Genomic DNA, 19,895 nt, shown 5'->3' with positions numbered 1-19,895 from the left:
GAGATTTCCTAGTAAATTATTATTTTTTAAAATATATTTTTTATTGATTTTAGAGAGGAAGGGAGAGAGTGATAGAAATATTAATGATGAGTCATTGATCAGCTGCCTCCTGCACGTCCCCTACTAGGAATCGGGCCCACAATCCCGGGCATGTGCCCTTGAGATGCAATAATGTTAAGAGACTGGTGGAATTTGTCTTTACAAGATGGAATAAAAGCAGCTGGAATTTAAACCTTTATCTCTGTTAATTTGTAACCAAATAAAAATTGTTTGCTATAATTTTTCATCTGTAGAATAAGAAAAGATACTAATTTATGTTTTACATGCTAATAAGAGTCACCAACGCTGTTATTTTCTTTACACTATATAAGAATAATTTCATTATAACATTTGCTTTCATCCTTTGGGGTAGTTATTTTTTGGGGGGTGTGCATTTTGCCCAGAGTAATTGCCATTCTCTCTCTCCTTTTTTTTCTGGGTGCATCAGGGAATCGGGAACTTTTCTTGTAGTTTTCTGATATTATGTTTCTAAGAAAAGTCAGTTTTTAGCACTCTACCTTATTTTTGGGAAGTAGGGTTTTTCGTTGTTTAAATTAATGAGTGAAATGCCAATAAATGAATTTATTAATTTTATTTATCAACTACATTTAAAATTATGTGGTAAAATAAAATGTGATAAACTGCTTTCCGTATAACATTAATTATGGCCTATGAAAGGAGAGTGAGCCTGGCCTGTGGTGCTCAGTGGTTGAGCATCGACCTATGAACCAGGAGGTCACGGTTTGATTTCCAGTCAGGGTACATGCCCAGGTTGCGGGCTCGATTCCTCAGTAAGGGGTGTGGAGGAGGCAGTTGATCAATGATTCTCATCATTGATGTGTCTCTCTCTCTGTCTCCCTTCCTCTCTGAAATAAAAAATATATGTATTTTAAAAAAGAAAGGAGATTGACACAATATAACATATAGAAACTTAAAGTTGGTAATGCTAAATTATTGGTTTAAAATAATAATAACCAATGTATGATTTGTTCATACTTTTTATGTAGAAAGAAATATGTGGGAGATACATTTTAACAGAATTTACCGTCCTAATTTTTTAAATTTAAATCCTTTTGACTTATTTAAAGTCATTTTATTTTGGTTGATAGGTGTTGAAGATGAAACAAGAATAGATATGCCTTATCCTTCTCAGTACAAAGGTCAAGAGTTGTATTCACAGCAAGAGGATGAACAGTCACAGGGATGGGTATCATGGGCCTGGTCATTTGTGCCTGCAATTGTGAGTTATGATGATGGTGAGGAAGACTACCTTGGAAATGATCCAACATCAACCATGCATCAGCAGAAATCTCAGACTTTGAAGGATCCTATTGTTTCTATAGGATTTTACTGTACAAAGGCAACAGTGACTTTCAAAGTAAGTTTCTTTTTTCTTGCTATTCATATCTCTCAGCTTAATATTTACACTTTTATTTCTAATTAGGATCTAGCATAAAGTTTGTTTTACATTCAATAGATGTAAGATACATTCTACCAATCCTTACTTCATGTATAGGTCCCCTCATAATGACATCTCTGAATTTTGGTCTCTTCCTATCTTCTTAAGGCCTTCTCCACTTTCCTTCTTTTTAAAAATCAGCTTCTTGAAAAGTTTTTCTCTCCCTACTAAATCTTTTAATTGGCTTACAAAGATACCTTAATATTTCTATTAAAAAAGAAATGCACATAGATGATCTTACTTTTACTCATGTACCCTTCCAGCTACTTTTTCTTCTCTGTGTTCTCTTTCATTACGAAATTTACTTAAAAGGGTTGTTTATATATAGTTTATCGCCTTCCCACCTCTCTTTCACTCTTTAAGACAGTCTAATTTCTTATCTTACTCTATTTTTAGTAGTGTTTAACATAGTTTTTTCCACTTCATTAAGAAATACATGTAAGCCCTGGCTGGTGTTGCTCAGTGGTTGGAGCATTGGCCCATGCACCAAAGCAGCGGTCACCAACCTTTTGGACCTCACGGACCACCACTGGTTGGCGACCGCTGATTTGGTGGGTGGCGGGTTTGATTCCTGGTCAAGGTTTCATCCTGGCTCGCAGATTCCAGCCCCAGCCCCAGTTGGTGCACGTGTGGGAAGTAACCAATCTATGTGTGTCTTTCACATCGCTGTTTCTTTCTCTCTCTCTCCTCTCCTCTCCTCTCCTCTCCTCTCCTCTCCTCTCCTCTCCTCTCCTCTCCTCTCCTCTCCTCTCCTCTCCTCTCCTCCCCTCCCCTCCCCTCTCCTCTCCTCCTCTCCCCTCTCCTCTCCTCCTCTCCCCTTCCCTCCCCTCCTCTCCCCTCCCCTCCCCTCCCCTCCCCTCCCCTCTCCCATCCCATTCTCCTCTCCACTCTCCCTAAAAATGAGTGGAAAAAAAATTCTTGGGTGAGGATTAACAACAAAAAAGAAATGCATGTAAAATATATATTCAAAAGAGATTGTACAATATATATTTTCAAGTTAAAGAATAATAAAGTGAACACTATTTTAAGAAAAATAAAATTTTATAGTATTCTGGCACCCTATGTGTTCTTCTATCATATTTTGTCCTCTCTGCCCCTACAATATAACCTAATTTTAATTTTAGGTTATTTATTCCTTGGCTTTTTATAATAGTATTACTATACATGCAATATTCTTGAACAGTATCTAATTCATTTGACAAAAATATATTAACACCATCTATTTGCCAGGCACTGTTTTGACTCTAGACTCTATACCATAGTGAACAGATCATGCTTCTTAAAACTTGAATTGTTAAAAATAAATAAATAAATGAAGATATATAGTATGGTCATTGATGACATGGATTATGTAGGAAAAATAAAGAGGGAGGAGGAATAGCAGATGCTTCCACTAGGTGTGAGGGGATTTGCAAATTAAAAATTGAGTAATCAGGGAAGTTCTTAAAGGAAGGGATATTTAAGAAAAAGACCTGTGAAAGAGGGAGCTTTGTAGATCCTTGGGAATGAATATCCTGGGAATAGCAAATGTAAATACTACTCCAATAGTTCACGGAACAGCAAAAAGTCCCCAGCAAACTGAGCTAATGTGAAAGTAGTACAAAATCAGGTCTGAGAGGTAACGGGGTTGGGAGAGGTCCATAATTTATAATATTTTGTAGGTCATTTTAGGGATCTGTCATTAATCCTGAGTGAGATAGGAAGTTTTTGGACAATTTTTAGCATAGTAGTTATAGAATGATCTGAGTTATGTTTTAAACTGCATCACTCTGATTATATGGGAACAAAAGCAGACAGAGAGGATTGCAATTTTTAAGCAAAAGATAAAATGGCTTGGGCTAGGGTGGTAGCAAGTGGAGGTGGTGAAAAGTAACTGGATTTTGGATGTTTGTAGGTCCAGAGGACAGGACTTCCTGGTAGATTTTATTGTGAGACATAAATGAAATAAAGACAATCCAAGGATGCCTCCTGAGCAACTAGAAGAGTTGAGTTCTGATTTTCTGAGATGAGGAGGATTGTGAGAGGATGAAGTCTGAGAGAAATATCAGGAGTTTTGTTTTGGGCAAAATTAAGATGGCCACTGTATATTCAAGTAGAACTATCTGGTTGGATTTATGAATCGCTTTCAGATTAGAGGTTTAGTCTGAGTATAAATGTAAGATTTTAAAATCAGGATTTTATTAAGACTGGAATCAGTATAGATAGAAATAAGGAGAGATTCTAGAACCAAGCTCTGAGGCACTGTGATGTTAAATATTTGGAAAGACGAGGAAGAAATACTGAGGGAAACGGAAAATAAGTGACTAGCGATAGAGGCAAAAAGCTACTAGAGTGTCTGTCTGGAGGCTAAGTGCCATAAATGTTTTGAAGTGGAAGGAGGAGCAGGTCATTTGTGAGAATAGATCATTGGATTTGGCATTGTGGAAATGCTTGGTAAACTTGACCAGAGCAGTGACTTGACACTGGTGGAATCTTAGTTGGAGTTGGTTAAAAACAAATGGGAAGATTGGTGGGAATGCAAAATGGTGCAGTCACTGTGGAAAACAGTTTGACGGTTCCTCAATAAGTTAAACGTAGAATTATTATATGACCCAACAATTTTAATCCTACTTATATCCTCAAAAGAATAGAAAATGGTATGAAACAAATAGATGCACATACATGTCCATACGTACAAAGTGGCCAAAAAGTTGAAACAGCACAAATGCCCATCAATGTATGGAGGGATACTAGCCCTTCAGAGAATCATGGATATTCTTTTTTGATGGTACACCAAACTCATTAGGTGGTAATTTTTAAGGTTAAATAGCCTTTACAGAGAATCATGGATATTCTTTTTTGACGGTACACCACACTCATTAAGTGGTAATTTTTAAGGTTAGTTGTATCTCTAATTCTTGGAAATTGCCTGGTACATATTCAACAAATACATATTTGTTGAATTAATACAGCCATCCATCATCTACCCATCCATTCATCATCCAGCCATCTCATTTGCTTTCTGTCTTCTAAAATTTTTGGAATCCTCTTTTAGATATTGTTTTTTTCTCCAATTTTATTTGTCTTTGTGTGTGTTTTTCTTTTTTTTCTCCATGGAAGCATTTTTCTGAGGGAGTAAAGTAGTATTCCAGGCAACTAGTTATATACTTGAAATATAGCAGTGGAAAAATGTCAAGTTTTTGGTTTCACGGTATTTTTAATTTAGCTTGAATTGTTTGTTAACTGCTTGAAATAATTTTTTTCCAATCAGTAGTACAACTAAACAAATTATAACTATAGCAGATGGTAGATTAAACTATTTTAAAGTAATAGTCTTTAAAGACTTTTGCAATTAAAATCATTTAGTATTTTCTAAAATGACAAAAGCTGAAAAATACAGAGAATAAGTTGCAACAAAAATTTTAGTCATGATTTGATTGGTTTAAAAGATTTATTTTGCTAATAAAGTTTGCATGAAAATGATAAAAATGCACTCATTAGTTGTACTATTTTAGCACCATCATTTATTATTTTTGAATTATTTTATTACTTAAAATTAAATTTTTATTTTATAAATTTTTAATTGAAATTCATTGATTTACCTTTTTTTGTTATTGTCTCCACTATAGATTTTAATTTTGTTATTTGAGTTTATCTCACCTACCTCTCTTTTCATTACATTGTCCATCCTATGCTTTTCTTAAAAAAAAAAATGTTTTTTCAATCACAGTTTACATTCAATACCATTATGCCCTAGCAGACGTACAGCACAATGGCCAGACAACCATTCACTTCATAGAGTGGTCCCCCTGAAACCCCAAACACACCTGGCCCCCAAACAATACCATTGACCATATTCCCCATATTGCAGTCCACATCCTTCAGAATTCACTGATTTACCTTTGACTAAACTAAAGGAATATGGATCAGTCTGCAATATTAAAATGATAAAACAGCTGAACCGGTTTGGCTCAGTGGATAGAGCGTCGGTCTGTGGACTCGGGGGTCCCAGGTTGGATTCCGGTCAGGAGCATGTGCCTTGGTTGTGGGCACATCCCCACTGGGGGCGTGCAGGAGGCAGCTGATTGATCTCTCTCATCGATGTTTCTGGCTCTCTGTCCCTCTCCCTTCTTCTCTGTAAAAAATCAATAAAAATCAATAAAAATAAAATAAAATGATAAAACAATAATGTCTTTAAATGTAATTAAAAGCCAACTGTTGTCAATTATTAGATATATTGCCAGTTTTACATGATCCAAATTAGGAAGTTTTTAAAAACAAAACATTTTTCATTGTTTTCAGAGAGGGAGGGAGAGGAGAGGGAGAAAGAGATAGAAACATAATGATGAGAGAGAATCACTGATTGGCTGCCTCCTGCACACCCCAGACTGGGGATCGAGCCTGCAACCTGGGCATGTGTCTTGACAGGTAATCAAACCCTGACTCCTGATTCACAGGTTCATGCTCAACCATTGTTGATGCCAGGCAGGAAGTTATTTTTAATCTAAGTTGCTGAAGGATGTCAAGGATTGCTGGTAATTTTTCTGGTGATTTTTGCCTATTTTAAATGTGAAATTAATTTGGTATATTTCTGTTAACTTCATGGATGAGAAAGAATTGTATTAAACTGAGTCAATAGGCATTTATATATAAAACTTGTAATAGACTTTTGGGGCACTGTTTGTCATTAGTTAATATATTTTTTGAAAAATTTGCAACATTTATTCTCTGTAAGGTTTCTCTAAGGGAAATATGTTGATATTTATCAACATTAGAGGAAAATGTTAGAATTCATTGTTCAACTTGTATTTGAAGAATGTATGGAATTAATTTGTGGTTCATATTTCGATCAGAAAACAAGGTCATGTTTCTACATTAGCATTCTGAACAGTTGATATCAATCCAACAAAAATCATGCCAAATTAAATGTAGCATTTAAAAAATAATGTTGAAAATTGTTCTTGTAATGTTTGAGTCCTTTTAATCAATTAATTGCTTGTTCTGTACAATAATTGCAGACAGCTGAAAGGTGATTAAGCTTAAAATATTCAGTTTTACTTATGCATTTTAGATTATGGAATTGCACTTGAAAACAGCAACATGTGTGTGTACCAGTTCTGGGAAGCATCCAAGAAACGAAGGCTTATATAAAAATATTTTTGTTATAAAAAGTGAGAATAATTAGTTGATTCTCAGTATAAAAAGATCATACTTAAAATGATAAACGTTTTGGTTCAATAAATTCTATTTGACTAAGTTAAACATGTTTTTCTCTTTTTTATGTTGACTTTATATTTAAGGTTGAAGAATTTATATCCATTTCACAAGAATAAGGGGCACTGAATCATTAGCAAACATGGGCAGAATACCCTTTAAAATTTTTATTTTGGAATAGTTGTAGATATACAGAAAAGTTTCAGAGATAGTACAGAAAGTTCACATATACTTCTTACACAGTTCCCGTATTGTTAGCCTCTTTACTTTTCACAGTACATTTGTCAATCCCAGGATGCCAATATTAGTGCATTACTGTTGAATTCCAGACTTTAATTGAATTTCATAATGTCCTTTTTCTGGTACATGATCCCAACCAGGATACCACATTGCATTTAGAAAACTACCTTTTAAAATAATTTATCTAATTTTTTGGATACATACAAATAATGTGTTGTAAGCTTCAGGGGAACAAGAATATTTTTTTTCTTTTGTCAGCATCTAGATTCGTACTTGTTATCTAGTTATTTGTTGCATGATTGAATGAGTCAGACATACTGTGAGACACATATTTTGAAAATAAACACCTATGAACCTGTTTCTTTCATAGAACTAGAGTTTTGTTGACTCTATTTGTGTTTTCTCACAGCTTTCTTTTTGGTTACAAATGGGGAGAAATCTTGGAAATGATTGAAATAAACCTGGCTGAATATATTAGTGAATATAAAATAAATTGAGGTTAAAATATAAAAACTTTGGCAGAATATATGAACCATTTTATAACTATGGAACTGTTATAGGTGCACAGATTTCACCTTTTAAAGCAAGATTGTTAAGAAAAAGGAGTTAATTTAAATACCTATACCACCTTATATTTATCTATCTGAGCTTAGACTAGCATATTCAACCTTTTTGCCATGGATAATCTGTTAGAGCTGTTTTCGTTGCACTTGTTTTCCTGCTTAATAATTAAATTTCCCAAATCTTAAAATTGGCCTTGTTTCCATTAATCCATCATAATAATGACAGTTTATTGCCGTTTAATACTAATTTGACTTAACATTCTTATATTATTTCTTAGCTCACTGAAATGCAAGCTGAAAGTAGTTATTATAGCCCTCAAAAAGTAACTTCTAAAGAAGTATTGTGTTGGGAACAAGAAGGAACCACAATTGAGGTAAGGTAATCTTTCAACATTTAACATGTATTTTTAAAATCTTTTGACAGTTCTTAAAGTTAGTATTGAATGAATATATGTTTTAATCACAATTGGTATGTTTAAAATATATTTATAGTTTTGTATTTCTGTTTTAGTGGTTAGTAGTATTAGTTGAAATAATTTTTTTTTTAACAAAGGTTTTACTATAATTGCAACATTAATTTATTTTTTTCATTTAACTTGTGTGTGCTCATATGTATGTATGCATTAGTGTTCATGAAGTGCCAGTCATTTGAGGATACAGGGACAAGTAAGAAGTTTCTTACTTTCATAGGATTTATGATCTGAGGAAAATAAATTTGAAAAGGCTCTGTTCTAAAGATGTTTCAACTGATTTAGAAATTTAGGAAAACCTGTAACATTTTTATGAAATTCAAGTTCTTAGTTCTATTTCCTTTCCTCTTATAGGCCCTTATGATGGGAGAGCCTTTCTTTGATTGCCAGATTGGTTTTGTAGGTTGCAGAGCCATGTGCCTTAAAGGAATTATGGGTGTTAAAGATTTTGAAGAGAATATGAATAGGAGTGAAACTGTAAGTCAAAATCTTCCCTTTCCTGCTTTTTTTGGATGGAATGCAGGGATAATGAAGTGCTTATTGAAGTGTTTAACCATACCAAAAAGTCTGTGAGACTGCATATATCTTTGGCTTGAGAGAGGAACTTTAACTGTTTTCCCTGTAAGAAATTATAGAGCTCAGGGGAATTTAGAAAGTTGGTAGCACTTAACACCTGGACAGTAGCTCCAAATACTTTCCAATTCATAAATGTTACTTCTTTCTTGTTTATAGCAGCTACTTGGAGTTCCTTTTTGGTTTGTTAAAATGTTCTTTGCCAAAATAGGCAGTGAAAATAGAGACAGCATTCTTGTCTTTTTACAGGACTTCAAGTTGTAGTGATTTCTACTGACTACTGAATGGGTGTTATAAAACCAAGGTTTCATTTTCTTAAATGGTCTAATGATTTTTCCTCCTGTTAAAAATTTTTGCATTTATATTCAGGAAGCCTGTTTCTTCATTTGTGGTGAAAATTTGAGTATGAAAGGCTTGACATACCTTACAAATTCACTGTTTGATTACCGAAGCCCAGAAAATAATGGTACTCGTGCAGAATTTATCTTGGATGCAACTCATCATAAGGTCAGAGAATATATATTTGAGCCAAGTTCTAGGCTGTGTTTGGGTGGGCATCTTATATGACTATTTATTATTGTTATCTTTCTTCTCATCTAACATATTCTTAAGGCTATTTGTTTACTGAGACATTTAGAATGTTTTCATCCAGTTTCTATAGCCTGAGAAGTTTGAGGAGTTCATAAGGTCTCTACTTTTCTGTGGTATGCAGCTACAGTTAGTTTATCCACTCCGTACTGTTAAAATAGTCATGGAGGAAACATAGAAGTATCTCTTTTTCTTTTTTTTTTTTAAAAAAAGATTTTATTGATTTTTTACAGAGAGGAAGGGAGAGGGATAGAGAGTTAGAAACATCGATGAGAGAGAAACATCGATCAGCTGCCTCCCGCACACCCCCCACTGGGGATGTGCCCGCAACCAAGGTACATGCCCTTGACCGGAATCGAACCTGGGACCCTTGAGTTCTCAGGTTGACGCTCCATCCACTGAGCCAAACCGGTTAGGGCAGAAGTATCTCTTTTAATTTCAATTACTTTTGGGTTGTAGGATTAATGGGAAGAGATGAAGCATTTCATGTATTACTATGTATATGTCTTAGTATTATTTGACTTTTTCATATAAGATTATATTAATGTATTTTTATGGAATAAATTTAAAAATCCAAAAAGTCTGAAGATACACTTTCTTTGTAGGGATATGTGTCTGATTCTTGACTTACCAGATTTTAAACTCAGAAGTCTCTTCTATACATGTTTTCTGTTTGCTTTGTTGTCAGGAGACATATACTGAGGTAGCTGGAATGCAAAGGTTTGGGGCTTTCTACATGGATTACCTATATACAATGGAGAACAGCAGTGGCAAAGGTACTGCTTTCTTTCTTTTATGTTTGCTTTTCCCCCAGCTTCATCAGAACCAATTGGTCCTCTGTTACATTAGATTTACTTTCTGTTACTTTGGGGAATGGTTGAATTTTTTTAAAAATTTTATTTTATTGTTTAAAGTATTACAAATAGTAGTACATATGTCTCCTTTTTTCCCCATTGACCTTCCCCCGGCCGGGGAATGGTTGAATTTTAATGCCATGTTAATTTTCTTAGATTCTTGACATTTTTAATCTCTTTTTTGTGAAGCTGATTGAAATTCATGGACATGGACAACAGTGTAGTGATTGTGCGGTGCTGGGGGGAGCAGGGTGGGTGGAGGTGGAAGAGGAGATAGTGATGGCAAAAATAAAATGAAATAAAAAGAAAGGAAAAGACAATTTGTATAATCACCTAGAATTAGTTATGTATCAAATATTAAAATTTTAATGCATTAAATTTTATATTGCATTAAGTTGTCAAAAGTAGTAAATATTTCCTTTTCTGTATTAATTACATTTTGAAGGTTATGTAGATCTTTTAAAAAAAGTTTGTTATTTGAAGCAGAAACGTTAGAATAAGATCTTCTAGAAACTGTGGACAGGTAGTGTTTTATTATGTATTTTATCCTTTTTTGGGCTGTTTTTATAAAGCTATTTTTATTATTTTGCTAGAGGCCTGGTGCACGAAATTTGTGCACTTGGGGGCTAGGAGTTCCCCTTAGCGTGGCCTGCACCCTCTCGCAGTCTGGGAGCCCTCAGGGGATGTCTGAATAATGGCTTAGGCCCACTCTCTGCTTAACCCCTAGATGTGGGAAGCTGATATAGGGTTAAGCCTCGGACTGACCTGTGGGCAAAGTCACAAACAATTCCCAGCTTAGAGGGCACAGTCCTCTTAGCATAATTAGGCTTGACCTTATGAGGCTCTCTAGATCTTATCTGGGAAGCTAATGGGCTGAGGGAAGTGCAGGAAGTGTAACTATGGTCAAAACAAGTGAAACTCACAAGAACTGTGTAACTATAGAAACCACTACCTTGTTTACCTCTCGCTATAAAATAAAGGCTCAGCTTGCCTTGGGATCTCTCCTTTTCTCTGTGGCCTCAGCCAGGCACAGGGAAGATCCACGGAGACTAAGGAAAGCTAGAGAGTTCTGAACGCTGTCTCTGTGTAAAACATCCTTCGCCGACTCCGTCCACACCTTTGGGAACCCCTGGACTGCTGGGGCTAGCCCCCAGCACCTAGAGTGCTGGGGAGCGCTGTCGCACTCCTCCTGTCTTTCGCCAAAGTGCCGAGAGCGCTATCAAAGCTTTGAAATGGCGTCCAGTTCTAAGTCTGCTTTTATTAGTGATGATGATATTGCTAAATATGTCAATGTAGTAAAGGTTTCCTTAAGTTTTTGAATATATAACTTCATTTACTTGCGATTCATAATTTTTTTCCTAAACTGCTGTGAAATCAGCAAAAATGCCTTGGAAATTTTAGCATAGTTCCTAGGATATTGGTTGGCACTCCAAGGGTTAAACAACAGTGGGACATCCCAGCAGTGGGACATCCTTAGTGCTGCTGCAAGGCGGGAGAGGCTCCTGCCACTGCCTCTGCACTCGCCAGCTGTGAGCCCGGCTTGTGGCTGAGCAGTGCTCCCCTGTGGGAACGCACTGACCACCAGGAGGCAGCTCCTGCATTGAGCATCTGCCCCTGGTGGTCAGTGCACATCATAGTGTCCCGTTGTTCCGCTCTTTGGTTGATTTGCATATTAGCCTTTTATTATATAGGAGGATATTTATTTTTAAAATATGTTTTTATTTATTTTTGAGAGAGGAAGGGAGAGGAGGGGGAGAGAGAAACATTGATGAGAGAGAAACATTCATCAGCTACCTCCTGCAGACCCCTCCAGTGGGTATTGAGCCTGGAATCCAGGCATGTGCTCTGACCAGGAATTGAACCAGCAGCCTCCTGGTGCATGGGACAATTTTCAATTCACTGAGCCACACTGGCCGGGCTTTCTGTTTTTATTCTTATTCTAATTTGATTATGCTAGCAATAAGACGTTTTTGAAAATTTAACCATTTTATGTTTGTGTGTACATCAGTAATATGAGTGTTGTGCTTATTATTCTAATCTTTTTTCATGTTGAAAACTTAGTGAAAATAGGTTCACCATGTTTTTGGTTAACTTTTCATATTTAAGAAAATGATTTCTATTTATTAGGTGATAAGTTAGATATGGTGAATGCGAAGAAGACCAAAACATTTCTCAAGAAGCCAGTAGGTAGTATTTAAGTATGCACTTAAATAAATGATTTTTTATATATATAAAAGGCTAAGCGACCATCTGACCATCTGCCCGGTAGCTATGACGTGCACTGACTGCCAGGGGGCAGATGCTCAGTGCAGGAGCTGTCAAGTTGCGGTGACTTGGCAGCGGCAGTTCTTGGTGATGCATCCCGGAACCAGAGAGGAGGGAGCCCGATTCCAGGGTGCATCACCCGAGAAACACCCTCTTGCAATCTGGGACCCTTTGGGAGATGTCGGAGAGCCAGTTTCGGCCCAATCCCCACAGGCCAGGCCGAGGGACCTTACTTGCGGGAGGGACCCTGCTCACTCCTCAGACACCCTTTGAGCTGTGGCGCCGCCCCAGGGTATGGCTGGCCGGGGAGGGACCGCAGGAGGTTGACTCCTGGGTGTGTCCAGCCTGTCTTGCCCAGTCCCTCCCCACCAGCCACCTTCTAATTAATTTTCTTTCAATGTGCACGAATCCGTGCACCAGGGCACTAGTAATGTATATATGTAAAAGCCTAAGTGACCATTCAACCATTTGACCAGTAGCTATGATGTGCTCTGACCACTAGGGGCAGGCGCTTAATGCACAGGCATGGAAACATGGAACATACTGATGAATTTCATAGGGGAGGGGGCGGGGGGGGTGGGAAGAGATTAACCAAACATCTTATATGCATACTAGAGGCCCGGTGCATGGATTTGTGCACCAGTGGGGTCCCTCGGCCTGGCCTGTGGGGATTGGGCCAAATTCATGCACCAGGCCTCTGACATCCCCCGAGGGGTCTTGCATTGCGAGAGGGCACAGGCCAGGCTGAGGGATCCCACCGGTACACGAATCCGTGTACCATGCCTCTAGTAAATAATATTAAGAATAACAGTGTATACAGAGAACTAAGAGAGATCCATGTAAGTGACTACTTTTGTCTGTCGGTTGAAGATTTCACAGAGGATTTGATCTTGAAGGATCATCATAGGGAGGGAGTTTTACCAATACTCAAAGGAGAACTAACAACTATCCTCTCAAACTATTTCAAAAATTCCAAAAGGAAGAAACACTTCCAAGCTCTTTCCACAAGGCCAGCATACCACTTCTTTCCCTAAACTCTCTCTGAAGTAATCTCATTCTTTGGATTTAAGTATATTTTGATAATGCCCATATTGTATTTTTAGTCCAAACTTTTTTTTCTCCCCCTCTCAATTTTATTTTGTATTGGTTTCTGGTATATAGCTGAGTGGTTAGACAATCATATACTTTACATATTTTTCCTTCTTTAAGGTTTACAATTAAATATCCAATGCATACTTGACATTTTCACTTTGTCTCAAAAATATCTCAAAACTGAATATGTCCAAAGTTGAATTATCATTATCCTTATAACAGGGGTCCTCAAACTACGGCCCACGGGCCACATGTGGCCCGCCGAAAACATTTATCTGGCCCGCCAGGTGTTTTTGCCGCCGCTGCCTGTCCTGCTTAGCAGCCGACTCGTCCCGGGCCCGCAGTGCGCATGTGTGGAATGTCTGAGGGACAGTGAACTGGCCCCCTGTTTAAAAAGTTTGAGGACCTCTGCCTTATAACCACCTTATTGTCTATTGCTTCTCCCCATTTTCTATCTTCTCTTCAGTATATAGGTAGATAAGGGACTGAGGAACTTGGATTCTGCATCATGGAGCACGACCATGATAATTTTATTCTGGAAAGATTTCAAAACAATTGCTACCTATTATTCACTTTTATGGTCATTATAGAACTGTCATGGTATCGTGTGATCATGTAATTTTAAACAGTCTAATTTTCAGTGAAATTATTAGATTAAAATAGTGGTAAAATGCAACTTCTTCCAGTCCCCCTTCCCACTCAACATAATGGCATTGTGTGTAGAATTATTGGATATAAGCAATTAGATTTGAAAGAATAAATTTCTAAGAATGACTTTAAATTTTATAGCACTTCTTATAACAGAAATAGATAACAGGAAAAATTTATTTTGAATTGGTTGTTTTTTGGTGATAGTATCTTCTCATCTGCCTAGAGAAAATTATAGATCAGCAAAGTTCTGTGTATGCAACTGATGGAGAATTGGTTTTAAGGCATTAAGCTATAAGCTAAAAAAGATGAGAGAAGAGTAATATTAAAATGTATACTTGGTATGTTTGATGCCAAAAATATTAATATAAAATTTGGCTTCTTTTAGGTTCTGCAAATCAACAAGACTTTTCTTTAGGAAAAAGTGAAGATTTGGGAATAGTTCAGGAGAAGTCTACCAAAAGCCTTGTTATAGGTCCTCTTGATTTTCGCTTGGATAGCAGTGCAGTACATAGAATTTTGAAAATGATTGTTTGTGCCTTGGAACACGAATATGAACCGTATAGTGGGCTAAAACCAGGTTTGTTTTTATCTTAATTTCGAATCTCTTGCCAATTGATTTGAATGATTATATAATCTATTTTTTTTAATATTTTGCTAACTTACCCTTTTTAGTAAAGTTTGCCTATCTGACTTTCATGTATTTTGTTGTTAATTTAAAAAATAAACTTGTATATAGAAGTTATGGGAGAGGTCAAGATTAGGGAGTTATTTGAATAAGTACTTATTTGCCAGTATTTGTCGATATTTTAATGTCACACCTTTTTGGTACTCTTTCCAGTGAATACTCTTGAAATGTGACCATTTTTCTACGCTGGTGGATTCTAAAGAGCAGACATGAAGATGTGCTTTAAACATACACATTTAGTATTCAGGAAAACTTAGATCTTACTGGTAAAAAAAGAATTTGCTGTACAACGAAGTTTTGCTACATGGCATGAAGATGTGGTTATCAGTTTCATAAAATATAAATTTCTTTTTTATATAATAAAGTACTATAGAGTAGGATGTAATAGCACAATGAGAGTGTAAGGGACAGTAAAGAACTCAGCGTATGGGGTCAGACTATGGTTTGAATTCTGACTCCCACTTATTATTGACCAAAGGAAATTTAATTAACACCACTGATTTTTCATTTTTCTTTGTCTATAATTAAATTAATTATTGTGATAGATGGTTAAATTGTCTTCTCAATATCCATTCTCCTGTTATTTTATAGTAAAATAAATTTCTTTGATAGAAATAAAGATTACATACCCCAAGTGTAGTCATATGGCTAGATTCTGGCTACTGAGGTTGGTGCAGAACTTCATATGAATTCTTAGGCCAGGATATAAAGGTAAAGAGCATGCATTCCTTTCCTACTGGCCCCTCCTGGCAGGAAAGCAATTATAATGACAGGCGCTGTAGCTGTCTCTTAGACCCTGAGTGAAAGCTGCATGCTGCATGGGACAGAGCAGTAAGATAGAGCCTGAGTCTTCGTAGTGTGGAAGCGCCATGTCTGCTCTGACCCTTGAGACTCAGATTGTTCTGTGAAAGAGAAATAAGCTCCTGTTTTTGTTAACACTTTTTAAATTTTATTTTTATCACAGCATATTTGCTGTTATCCTAAATTATACTAAACTCCCTTAGCTGCATATCTAGTCTCTCCAAGCATGCAGTATCAATATTTCCATGGTCAGCTATTCTGTAACACCAGTTATGTTCAATTAAAATTTCAATTTCCAACATTATCGGTTTGTGTTTGGTTGCTGCACTTTCATCTTTGACTGCCAGTTCCCTGTTTCAGTTATTAATTTTTGTAAAATGTCATGCAGATTTATCACTAGTAATCAAAGAAGCAATACAACCACATGCTTTGCTATCCATGCATGAGCTAAATATAACAGATACCAGTAACTAGTAACCAAACCTGACAAACTTGGAAAGAAGTGACATGATTGGTCACTGATCATGATGCTCATCTCTTATTTATGAAAGTGATTTATGGGCTGAACAACTAGCAGTGAAGTTTATACTTTATGCAGTTAGTTACAGTAATTATACTGTGGTAACTGATATTTGAACTGTGCTTTTGGGAACTGGCATTTTTAAACAAATTCGTGCATATCAGAATGGTATAAAGCGAGAGCTGTCTGTATATACATACAGCAGTGAGCAAAAGTAGGTTTCCAGTTGTGAATATATGAAAATTTTACTGTGATAATAACCTGCATGTCTTTTTCCATGTGAACAATTGTAAACCTACTTTTGCCAAACCCTGAATATTTACGACATTTGTACTAGTGCACAGGCATTAAATCTCAAGTAGTTAGCAGTTCTCCACTTTTTTGGTAGCTATTTGTTGAAGTGTAATACACATATTGGAAAGCACATAAAACCTAAGGGTATAGTTCTGTGAATTTCGCAAACTTAACCACATTTGTGTAAATGTTCAAGATATGGATGCTTACCAGCACTCCAGAAGTCTCTTTGTGCCCTCTTCTGGTTACTACTCTCACCCCCAGGGTAACCACTCTCCTTACTTCTAACATCATAGGTTTTGCTTTGTTTATTTTAGAATTCATGTAAATGGAATCACACAGTATGTACTCTTTTGTCTCTGGCTTTAGTTGACATTATGTACATGAGATTTATTCTCATTACAGGATAGTATCCCATTTTGTGATTATATTATAACTTATTTATCCATTTTACTATTAGTATTTGGTTAGTTTTCAGTTATTATGATACTGATGCCAAAAACATTCTAGTACATGCCTTTTGTTAAACATATGTACTAATTTCTTTAAAAAAATACTTTTATTGATTTCAGAGAGGAAAGGAGAGGAAGAGAGAGAAACATCCATAATAAGAGAGAATCATGGATCGGCTGTGTGCTTGATTTTTTTTTCTTTAATTCTTTATTGTTTAGCAGTGGGTGCCAAACTTTCGGACCTCATGGACCACTGGTTGGCAACTGCTGGTTTAAAGTATTCCATATGTCTCCTTTCCCCCCATTGACCTCTCCCGGGCACTTCCACTCACCAGCACATGCCCTCACCCACCTAGTGTCTGTGTCCATTGGTTATGCTTATATGCATGCATGTCAGTCCTTTGGTTGATCCCCGCCCCCTCCTTCCTTCTGAGGTGGTTTGACAGTCTGTGTGGTAACTTCTTTTTCATTTCTGATTTTGTTTATGTGGATCTTTTCTCTTTTTTCCTTAGTCAGGCCAGCCAGGTATTTGTCAATTTTATTAATTATTTCAAAGAACCAGCTCTCTATTGTATTAATTTTTTGTAATGGATCTGTAGTTCTATCACATTGTGACTTTATTTGCAGTTATCTGATGCCTAATGATAGTAACTAGCTTTTGATAGGATTTTGGGCCATTTGGATATATTGTCTTTTGCTTATTCAAGGATTTTTTGGGCCATATTTCTATTGAGTTGTTTGTTTATTATTATTGATTTTTAGGGGGTTTAACATTTTTTTTTTATTTTGAATATGCTGTAGGTACAAGTCCTTTATGTAGATATTTATGTCTGTCTATGTATCTGTCTATCTATGGGATATATTTTCTCCCTGTCTGGCTGGCTTTTACATTATCTTAATGGTGTTTTCATGAATAGAAGCTGTTATTCCTTTGACAAAAGAGATTGGGAATTTCTTTAAAATATTAAAAACATTTAAGAATAAAAATATAAAATTTTATGTAGCAAATACATTTATATTCTAGAGTAATTTAATTCATATTGATTTAAAGAAACATTATTTAACAACTGCTTTATTGTTGAAAAATAGAATTTGACCTTAAAGTTCGGGAAGCCGATGAATTTTTCAGTAATTTAAGAAAATCAATTATTTAAAAATTTTTAATTGAAATTTTATTTCATTTTAGATATTAAAGATGAAAATGAAACAATACTGAGTTTGGAAGAAGTGGCATCTTTGGAGGAGTATATTCCTACTCGACATACAAGTATTACTCTCCTCAAATGTACCTGCACAATTTTTATGGCTGAATTCAATTTGCTGGATCATTTGCTACCTGTCATTATGGGAGAAAAGGTATATTTTGTGGTTTACTACTCGTTTTTCCATATCTCCATATTTGTTGGCTCTGTGATATTGTAAGAGGAAGGTGATTAAGTAAAAGAATATTTGCTTATGTAATTATCCATTATAAAGTTGAATCAATGTAACTATGATTGCTTTTTCTTAGAGAGTAACTTTTATATATTTAAATACAATAACCTTAAGCTAAGGCTATGTAAGGAAATCTTGGAGGGCATGAGTCTAGAAGTCAGACCATATCCTAGCTGTATTTTTCAAGTGGGCTGACAGATTCAGCCAGTAAAGAAGCAACAAGTACAGATATTAAATGGTTTATTACTTACAGAGACAGCAAAAGCAACTCATAATGGTGTCAGCTTGCATTCCCTTCAGGAGGATAATCCTGAAACCAGAGGGCCAACTGACATCTAACATACTGGTAGGTTACCCTGTTCATAGGGTTCAATTCTATACTGCAGCTAAGCGGTATTATAGCCTACAGGTATGCTCTTATGATGGGTAGGTGGAAAGTCCCTTATCTCGCCTGAATGAGGCTGATGAGAAAATGTTTCATAGTAGCCTCTCTCAAGATGAGGTGAGTGAGAAATGGTCTTTTAACAGCTCCTTACAAAACCACTAATCTCTTGTTCTGAGAGCTATCACAGGATGTTCTACCAAGACTTAGCTCTGCTAAAGTTGAGCCTCGCCTGTGTGGTCTACATGGATTTGTGAAAAACTGTCAGGGTGCTGGCACAGAGCAGTTCCTCTGTAGTACCTAACTTATAGAATTATTTTGAATATTTAATGAGATAATACATGTAAACCATTTTGCGCATATTAGAAACCCAGTGATTACTACTGTTATTGTTAACTAGAGGCCCGATGCACGAAATTCGTGCAAGGATAGGCCTTCTTAGCCCCGGCTGCCTCATGACCCCATGGCCCTGCCCCCCGCCCATTGGTCTTCCGGAAGGTCGTTCTACCGTCCAGTCTAATTAGCATATTAGCTCTTTATTATATAGGATGAGGACTTATTAAATGTTTAATATTTGTTTAGGTCAGTATACAATGTCTTGCTTTCTGAGTTTGCCACATGCATATAAGGTATCTGATATGTTTAAGTTATTATTTTTTGCTTATATTTCTTTTGATGTCTACATACTGATGAAAATTAGAGAAATAAAAAATATCCTAACTTTAAATAAGAACTTTTGGAAGTATGGCATGGAATTGACTATGATGCAGTAGTTTCATTTTGCTCTCAGTTGGCTACTCATAATTAGTTATTGTGTTGCTAGGTAAAGAGATAACCTGAGGAAAATTTCAATGGAGAAAATTAAAATATGTCAATATTAAGCACGAACTTTAAAGTAACTATGATGAATAAGTTCAAAAGAAACCCCAGTCCATAAAAAAAAGAACCAAATGAAGTTCTAGAACTGAAAATTATGACACAAGTTAGAAGTAAAAGGATGGACAAAGATATTCTATTTAAATGCTAATCAAAGGAAAGATTGTATGGCTAATTTAATATCAGCAAATTTAGAGCCAAGACAAGAAGAATTATAAATAAAGAGAACCTCTTCATAATGATAAAAGTGTCAACTCAAGGAATGAAAAACAGATAATTCTTACCAATGTTATGTTGAATGAAAGCAGGCAGACATGAGTATATATTCTATGATTCTATTTATATGAAGGTCAAAAACAGGCAAAACTAATCTATGATGATTGAAGTGAGAATATTAGTTACCTCAATATTGCCTGAGAAGGAACAAAAGAGAGCTTTCTAAGGTACTTGAAATGTCAGTTGTA

At 36.0% G+C, this 19,895-nt stretch overlaps 1 protein-coding gene across 1 annotated transcript in view; it reads left to right on the top strand.

Moving 5' to 3' along the window:
• VPS13B (vacuolar protein sorting 13 homolog B) overlaps positions 1-19,895 on the top strand; it is a 583,949-nt gene that overhangs the window by 31,944 nt on the left and 532,110 nt on the right. The window contains exons 8-14 of the mRNA XM_023763624.1: positions 1,149-1,417; positions 7,773-7,868; positions 8,319-8,441; positions 8,907-9,044; positions 9,814-9,901; positions 14,373-14,564; positions 17,926-18,095. Of these exons, the coding sequence (XP_023619392.1) occupies positions 1,149-1,417; positions 7,773-7,868; positions 8,319-8,441; positions 8,907-9,044; positions 9,814-9,901; positions 14,373-14,564; positions 17,926-18,095 (1,076 nt within the window). The remainder of the gene's footprint in view (positions 1-1,148; positions 1,418-7,772; positions 7,869-8,318; positions 8,442-8,906; positions 9,045-9,813; positions 9,902-14,372; positions 14,565-17,925; positions 18,096-19,895) is intronic.

This window comes from Myotis lucifugus, unplaced genomic scaffold (assembly GCF_000147115.1).
Source record: "Myotis lucifugus unplaced genomic scaffold, Myoluc2.0 scaffold_294, whole genome shotgun sequence".
NCBI lineage: Eukaryota > Metazoa > Chordata > Mammalia > Chiroptera > Vespertilionidae > Myotis > Myotis lucifugus.
This window is presented reverse-complemented; position numbering and strand designations above follow the sequence as displayed.